General features: G+C 42.7%; 1 protein-coding gene across 10 annotated transcripts in view; it reads right to left on the bottom strand.

Moving 5' to 3' along the window:
- ELAVL2 (ELAV like RNA binding protein 2) overlaps positions 1–9,198 on the bottom strand; it is a 200,135-nt gene that overhangs the window by 62,832 nt on the left and 128,105 nt on the right. For all 10 annotated transcript variants that reach the window (XM_075931478.1, XM_075931470.1, XM_075931469.1 and 7 more), the window contains one exon: positions 1,235–1,338. In XM_075931478.1, the coding sequence (XP_075787593.1) occupies positions 1,235–1,338 (104 nt within the window). The remainder of the gene's footprint in view (positions 1–1,234; positions 1,339–9,198) is intronic.

Below are 9,198 nucleotides of genomic sequence, written 5' to 3'. Positions count from 1 at the left end.
TACAGCCCAACAAATTTCTCTGAAGACTCTAGGATGTTAGCATCCTTCTTACTGAAGAAATTCTGAAGAGACTGAGCAAATTAGGACAGACACTTAAAAGGCCAAGAAAGTAGGACATGTGAGGAAAGATGGGAAAAAATAACTAGGTTTGTTTAGTAAGAAGAGGAGACCAAGGTGGACATAACAGTCTTCAATTTTATAAAAGCTATTATAAAGGGAAGAGTGACAAGTGGTACTCCTTACCCAATGAGGACAGGACATGAAGAAAGGGGATTCAACTGCAGCATAAGAGATAAGATATTAGGAAAAGATTTAGGATGTTAGGAAAAACTATTTGAGTCTAAGCACTGAATAAATCACCTAGAGAGATTATGGAATTTTGCTTATTAGAGGTTTTCAAGAACAGGTTAGAAAAGTCATATGTCAAGGATAATCTAGATATTACTGAGTGTTCTGAGGTGCAGGGGACTGGACTAGATGACCTACTAAGATCCTTCCACACCTTTCCAAGATTACGTCTATTCTCTACAGAACTGTAAAACTGTATTGTGGCTTAGCCTGATAGTAGTTGGGAAGCAAAAACTGAACCCAAAACATTTCAGACAAAGACACATTGAGACTACCTATCAGTTATTGGACTTGTAAGGTATGTCTATGCTGCTATTAAAAATCCATAGCTGGCCTATGACAGCTGACTCACGCTAAGGGGATGTTCAGCTGCAGTGTAAACATTCAGGCTCAGGAAGGATCCTGGGCTCTGGACCTTGCAAGCTTGAGTCAGGTGGCACAGGCCAGACACAGATATCTAATTACAATGCTAAGGTTCTTCATACTCCTCCAGCCTTATTCATTTCACCATACTTGATTCTGAATAGGTTCTCAAAGTCTTAAGAAACATTAACAGTGCACTCAGAGGAAAGATATAGGGAAGTGGTGCAAGCAACAAAAGCTTTCAGAAATACAATATGGCATATATTCTAATGAGGGAAACCTCAAAGTTTATAATGAAATCCATTCAACTATAAGCCAGCAATTATAAGGCTCCATTTCATAGGCAAAAGGTAAACCTATATACCTCCAATATGGAAACAATTTGTCAGACAGTCATGTTAACAATTGGTCACTGAAACATACTAGTTTGTGACTCTTAAGCCACATGGGGAAAGGGAAGAGAACACATTGTGATGATTAGTGTAACAAAAACAGACTTAAATCTATAATTAGTACCACATACTTTTATTGTTTTGGTTTGAAGTCTCAATCCATTCAGTGTGTTGATAGCTTTTTCAGCATCCTTGGGGTCAATGTAGTTCACAAAACCATAGCCCAAGCTCTGTCCTAGTTTAAGAGGAGAAAAAAAGAAAAGAAAAGAAAAGAAACCATTACTTCTGCAGCACTACAATAAATGAACTATGGTATTTAATGTATATACTGCACAATATACACTATACACTAGAAAAGGCTACCTGACATTCCAATTATTCAGTGGCTTATTGCTCCTATCAGTTCTGTCAGACTGTATTAATATTTATGACTGGCTCTGCCTACATTCTCATTAACTGACCTAAGTTTCGCAGTGAATCAAAATACCCAGTTCCATTAAGAATTTGAAACATTCTCTGAGAAATCTGATCAGATTGAGAGGTAGGAGGAAATGCAGAAGCTGCCATAGATGAAACACTGAGTTTTGACACATCACTAATTTTCTCCATTCAGTTATGGAACAATGAGGAAACTTTCAGATAGCACTTAAAAGCTTAAATTTTTCAAATAGATTAATTAGAAAATTCCTAATTCTGAATAAAAATATTGATTTACTAAATTACGAAAGCAATCGTTTAATATAAAGCTAAACTCTTCTTCGGATATTTACTTATAGCATATTCAAGTCTTCAAACTAGAATTGCACCACTGAAAAGACCTTTAACGTATGTTCATGCTACTCTACTACATATAATTGATAATCAGTAAAAGATATCTTCATAAAAAGATAGGGCAATTGGGTTTGGGGCATCTACAATGACTATTACACAATAGTCAATACAGCCCAGATCTTGAAGAGTGAACTGCATCTCAGTATGTAGCTGTACAGGAGGAATTACAGATTACAAAAACTTTTTGAAACTTCAAATCCTACCACTATGAACGTTAGTTGCTAGGACTGTAACAATCCTTTAATAAAGATTTTCTCCATGTGTGTACTCAAACGACTATCAACAAGCAAAACCTTAGCTAGTTTAGGATTAACAAAAACGTAGCAAACATTTTTCATCTTCAAAGAACTTTACAACCACTAATTTTCAAAGCTGTTGGAGAACTGAGTTTTATTTAGAGATGGGCATATGAGCATTAGACATCAAGATAAAAATGTTGATGTTTGGATGCCTAAAATTAGACACCTAGACTTACATGCAGACACCTAGGTGATGGTGCTGTCAAAAGGTGCTCGGTACCCACAAGTCCCACTTGCAGAGTATTAGTTAAGGGTAAGAAAATAACATTCCTCTTTAAAATCTGCAGAGATTTCGGTCTTCAGTAGCATGAACACATTGGAGATGCAAATGCCCATACATAGCACTGACCAAAGGAGTAACAACGTGTTCAATGTTTTAGAGGGTCAGCCATGTTAGTTGGGTTCAGCAAAAACAAGATCAGTGGCACCTTAAAGGCCAACATATTTGGGCATAAGATTTGAGCCCACTCTTTCAGATAAAACAAGTTTTGGCATGAGCATTCCTGAGTGGGATCTGACAATATGGAAAGTTAGTGCCCAAAACGTTCACAGCTTCTCACAAAAATTCTAATAATTTCAATGGGACAACGAAAGTATACACACAATTTAGTGACTTTTCTTCGAAAATCTTTACGCACTCTTTTGTCCCATCTCTGAATACAGCATACAGGAGGCCCACAACTTGTGACCCCCCGCACTTACAACCCTTTTTATAAGTGCAGAAGGAGCCAGAAGCCTCCGACTTGTACTCATCCCGCATTCACGATGGTGCACAGCACGTATCTTAAATGAGGGTTTGAGTTATGATGCCCCCGACTTGCAATGCTTCCCCCAGAGCCAATCACGTCGCAAGTCTGGGGCCTCCTGTATTTAAGCACTCCATTATGCTCCTAAACATGTAGGCCTAACAGCTGAAGATCACTGTCTGTATCAGTGAAAACTAACTTCTTACCAAAGTGTTAATCAGCATGAACCCTCATAAAAAGTCCAGCTATTGAACATGTGATTTTATTTATTCACTTACACAGAATTTTTCTAAAGCAATACTTTATGACCTCAGCAAATGCCTAGGCTAAACGTGAGATTTAATATATGTGGAATTTATAGGGGTTGAAAGGAGGGTTAAAAAGTTTAAGTAGAAAAAGCTGTTCGAGATTTTCCCTCTTTTACCACATACACCAGGGGTCTCAAACTTCCAGCCTGTGAACCATCTCCAGCCAGAGCCGTTGCATAAGCCATCCTAGGAGCCCTGGGGAAAGCCTCTCCGTTCCAGTCCCAAGCCCTGCCCCTATCCTCATTGCTCTGTACTCTTGCCCCACCCGTGGCATCCCATCCACTGTGGGACACTCACAGTGGGAGACAGCCTTGGGGATTACGGGAGGTGATGGGGAAGAGATCTGGCTCAAGGCAGCAGCAGCAGCAATTGGGCCCCTCTGCTCTCCCCATGTCAGAGAGCCATGGGGAATCAGAGCACACTCACACCACTGTGTTTCCCTTTCCTAAAGCTCCCAACAGCACGGGGAGTGCCCGACCTCAGCTGCCAAACCATATAAGGTCTCCTTGGTAATTCCTAAGGCTGTGTCCCTTGAGGGACAGATTGCCATAAGGAGAGAGGGCAGGGCAATAGTGGGAACAGGTATAGCCTGGGGGGGCAGCGAGGGGAAGAAATGGAAATAGAAAGGCCTCTCCCTGGCCCATTGGGACTCCCTAACTAGATTATGTAGTTGGCCCATGGGCTGGGAGTTTGAGACTCCCGATATACATCTACACAAAGGCTAGGTCTAGACTACATCCCTCTTTCGAAAGAGGGATGTAAATGAGGCCAAAAGTGCAAATGAATTCCGGATTTAAATATCCTGCACTTTATTTACATATTCATGTCAGATCACTGTTTTGAAAAAGGGTATTTCGACAGTGAAACCGCAGTCTAGACATTGTTCTTTTGGAAAAAAACACCTTTTTCGAAAGAACCAGTACTCATTTTTTCCAGGAACACAGTTTACGAAACACTGATCTAGAACAAATAAGATTTTTCTATTCAATCTTTTTAAAAGGAACACACATAATAAATTGATAATATTTGAAGAGCAAGATTGTGAAAGCCAACATATAAACATTGATGAGTTTGCATAACTACAGTCTAATTCCAAAAAAAATCTTAGCCAATGTCATAACTAGGAGCTACTAAGGAGAGTCTCAATTAGCTGGAGAGTGAGGAAAGGGTTAAGCAACTCTGGGAATACACCTGAGGGAGGGGGCTTCTGGCATTCAGCCAATGAAATGCATATAGGCATCTCAAACCAAGGGAAGGTTTTTCCCCCTGTTATTCTGCTCAGAGCAGTTTTTTCAGCAGGTAACGAGGGAGTCGGGCTTTCCCAGGAATGGATTCCTTGAAATATGTAAGTAGGGAAAAGTTTAGATAGCCCATTGGGTTTTATTGTTTTCCTTATTGGGGACTTGGAAATCATGTCTGAGCTGGTTAATCGTTTTTGTCTTTTGTAACTAAGGATTACAGCCCAGGGATTCTCCCCGAGTCTAATTTCATTCCATGGCTGTTTTAACACCCAGTCAATTACTATACTTAAAACAATAGTCTTGTTTTGATAATAAAAGTGTTTTCCTTTTTATTCTGATAACTGTTATTGGTTGATTTTTGTGTCCTTAAACCAACGTGCCTAAGTTACTCAGGAGGAGCACAGCCCCATTGTTCTTTGCGGATTCCCTCTGTTTTCCCAATTCTAAGCGAAACAGAGATTAGGGTAGGAGGAAGAACTTTGCCTCAAGGAGAGGATTCCCAAATGAGATCTTCCCTGGAAAAGCATTATTTTTTATTTTACTACCCTTGCGTGGTAACAGCAATCAATCGTCTTCCTTTTGGGTCTCAGGGAAACAGACCAGACAAGTTTCTCTGGGAGTTAGAGACAGGTTCTTAAGAGTTTATTCTACTAGCTGGCCCCCATATCTACACTCAAAGTGCGAGGTTGGGGAACTGAGCTGTGATAAAGAGGAGTGCTTGCTACCCCCACTCCAGCCCTGTGGTTTAAATGTAGTAAGAACCAGTGTGCAGGCACCCCAGCTCTTACCTCATTTAAACTACAGAGCTGTAGCAAGGTTAGTTCCTGGGGGCAGCACGAGCCAGGACTCAGCAATCTCGACCTGCACCAGTTCCAGGATCACTACACCTCTGCTTTTTGAATGTAGTAAGAGCTGCCTGGCTCTTACTACATTTAAAAGACAGATGGCAGCAGGGGACCAGGTCTCACTTCCCATATAGAGACTGGGGTGCTCCACACACTAGCTCAGGCCCAGGCAGTCAGGTGATGCAGATCAAAAAGCAGCTTCTGTTAGAAGTTGCTTAAACTTTTTTTGATCTTTTGGTGCACTAAGCTTGAAAACCTTGCAGTTTTTACAGTGCTCAGAACAATGGGCCTCTCCCGACCACCTCAGGCACAAGTCATGGATGTTGCTAATTGGCCCAGACTTGCAACAAGTACTGCAAGCCTCCTACTTGGGCTTACAGCATATCTTGTGGCCCCAGACAGGCGGGGATTCAGAACAATCCCATCTACCAACTAACAGTGAACTAAAAAAAAATTAACACTACAACAATAGCTATTATCTAACTGAAATGGCTAAGGGAACACTTGCAAGCACTGTTCCAGTGCCACCATGGACCGTAAGAAGGAACTGAAAAGTGGGGGGGGGGGGGGGGGGGAGAAGAGGAGGAAGAGAAATCAGGTCAACAGGATCATAATGAGCACCATAATGGTACCTCTCCAGGGGGCTCCAAAACCAACCCCACACGGACTGCTAAGGGAAAAGTTGCAGATGTCCATGCACATGGCGCAGACACATCTGATTGCAATCAACGTGCACAATCATTGAATAGCCACTGATTAACAGGGTGATTTTTTACAGATATTAAACCCAGAGAAGGGGCTCCATAACTAAGTAAGATTCAGATGAGTAGTTGCTACATTTATGGTGACCCAATAGATAAGAGGTGGTATCCATCAAATTCTAATCAAGAGCTGAAGAATATGTGCAGGGAGAAATGTCACTCATCTGAAGTGTAAGCCTCCAAAAAGAGTAAGGATGTTAAGGACTAGCTGACTGTTAGATAATCAACTAGTTGATTCCCCTGCCCCTTGCTGAATCAAATAGAGGCAGCAAGGGGGGGGGGAGTGGAGGGGGTACTTCAAAACAGCAGATCCCAGACTCAGCTGTGTGGTACTGCCCCTTTGAAATGATGAGGTGGCTTTTCAAGGCGGCAGTGCCATGTGGAGCCCAGCTGAGACTGACCCCAGGTTCTGCTGAAATGCCGCACAGAGCCTGGGATCAGCTAGGGAGTCCCCAGCTGATCCTAAGCTCTGTGTGGCATTTCAAATCAGCAGCACAGCATGGAGCCTGGGGCCAGCTAGAGAGTCCACTGCTCCATACTGCCCTTTTGCTTTGAAACGCACAAGAGCCCCCTCCAGGGACTCTTGTACACTTCAAAGCTGACATGCCCACGTGCAGCCAGGAATCAGCAGGACTTCCTATGGGTCCCAGGCTGCATGTGGAGTTCCACATTCCTCCTTTGAAATGTACAAAAGCCCCAGCGGGGGTTCTTGTACATTTCAAAGTGCCTATCAACTACTTGACTAGTAAAATAACCGATAGTTAACATCCCGAATATGTTACCCACATAGCCCTAACTTCAGACAGATGAGGAAGAGACACTACTCCTAATGTTGAGCAATCAACTAGCAAAGTAATTTCTGGATCTTCACCCTTCTACTCCCATCACTACCTGGAGAAATTCTTACTTGCAGACTCTTAAAGGTGTAGTTTTAGAAGAGCTGCCTGCTTATTTGTAGTTTTACCCTCTATTTCCAGGGCCATGAATGCCAATTTCTCTATCAATCACTTGGTTCTCCTAAGGCAGGTAACAAGCATCGAAGATTTTTGCTGGACCATTATCTTTTCCTAGAAACATTTCAGTTATGCTTGTGGTCAATCTGGACACAGCAAGGTGAATCTAAGAAGGCGTCAGTTACAAAGACTGCTGCCAAAAATCTTATGCAGGAACAGCTTTGGATGAGGTTCCTACTGGTAGGTCAGACTGTGAAGCTATCCTATTTAGAGAGTTAGATTTGAAGAGCTGGCCTCAAAGGGCTATAAAGCTGCCTTTATTAAAGTGTCAGAGGGGTAGCCAAGTTAGTCTAACTGGAAAAAGTTTTTAAAAAAAGCAACAAATAGTCTAGCAGCATCTTAAAGACTAACAAAACAGGGAGACAGCATCATGAGCTTTCATGGGTTTACTAAAGTGATCCATTCTATTCTGTGGTCACTCTGGTCTTCACAAAAACCTTAAGTAGAGGACTTAGAAGCCACTGGGATCTTGGATCGTGGGAGTTTCATAGTGACTTTGCTTACTTTGCATAGCCTACATCTACAGCTAGTTTCAGATTTTCCTTTTCCAAGTTACTTCACAGCTGTGGTGTAGGAAAGTCCATCTCTAGAGATTATGCAGCTGAATTTCCAACCTGAGTACTTTCCTGCATACTGCAATTACATGTTACCAGGCAGATCTATTTGCCAGAGTCAAAATGTCACTTGTGCCCACCTTCTCACATCTTCATTTGTAATATTAAAATAACGCAATACTGGCGACAAAAGGGGATGTTTGTTTAACCTTCAATTTCCTAAATGACTACTAAGAATAAACATAAGAGGTTGCTCACCTGTGCAGTAACTGATGTTCGAGATGAGTGTCTATGTGGGTGCTCCACAGTAGGCATCTGTGAACCAATGCACTGTGGTTCAGAGTTTTCAGAGCAGTATCTTCGAGACTGCACATGCCCGATGCCTGGGCTGCACGCCCTTAGTGTCCTGGCATCGTGCATGTATGGGCTCCCCCATCCCACCAGTTCCTTCACTACCTGGGAGAAAAAAATCTTGAGGAAAATCTCTGAAGAGAAAGGGAGGGTAGTGGAGCACCCAGAGGGACACTCATCTCAAAAGAACACCAGTTACTGCACAGGCGAGTAATCTCCTCGGAAGGGAGGGAGGGGTCCTGTGGGTGCACCATAGTAGATGATTGTAAAGCTGTATGTTTTAGCAAGGCCGTGGAGAGGACTGCCTTGACGACAGTCTGATCTGATACCCTTGTGGCAGCTCAACAAACCTGCGATCAGGACCTTGCATAAAAAGGTTACTGAGGCACCCACTCAAATGGTTGTAGGAGAATTATTGGGGGAATTGTGAGAGTCTAGTACTGCCAGAGATCCAGTGGGTGTGTCTGCAACAAGATGGCTTAACCTTGCTATGGTCTGCAACAGAGTCAAAAAAGCTTGTGAGACCTAAATGGCTTTGTTCGATGCAAATAAAAGGAGAGTGCCTGCATACATCAAGTGTGCGCACTGCTTACTCAAATGAATTGGCGTGGGGCTTGGGAAAAACGTGGGAAGAGCAGGCCTTGTGTTGCCTGGTGAGTGGTTAGTGCAGTGCCAGAGGAGGTGCCTGAAGTGTTCTGCAGCATTATCAGTGCTGGGTGGTGCTGTATGTTGTGAAGCAGGCAACTCGAAGCCTGTAGTCTTGGCATGGGGTTTCTGTACACCGGATTTTATTGCCATGCCAGAGGCACCTGGAGCATCTCAAGCACTGAGGCATAGGTACCTTGGATGTTCTCCGCATTGAGGCTGTTGGGGAAACTGGAAGGTTCACAGGTACCAAAGAGGCATGCTTTTGCACCATTTTTTTCCATCTCTGGTAGACTGAGGGGTTTCCGAGTCTTGTCCTGGGGCCAAAGCTGGGTGTAACGATTTTTCAAGCAGTATTGGTTTGAGACAAAAGTCTCTGTTCTGATGGGCTCATGATTTAAGTTTTGAGTAGCGAGTACACTTTTGGGAGATGAGCTTCCCCAGAGAGCAGACACATTGAAAGTGTCTATTCGGAACTAGAATAGGGTTGTTGCAATAAGA

The sequence above is a fragment of the Pelodiscus sinensis genome, chromosome 6, assembly GCF_049634645.1.
Source record: "Pelodiscus sinensis isolate JC-2024 chromosome 6, ASM4963464v1, whole genome shotgun sequence".
Taxonomy (NCBI): domain Eukaryota; kingdom Metazoa; phylum Chordata; order Testudines; family Trionychidae; genus Pelodiscus; species Pelodiscus sinensis.
This window is presented reverse-complemented; position numbering and strand designations above follow the sequence as displayed.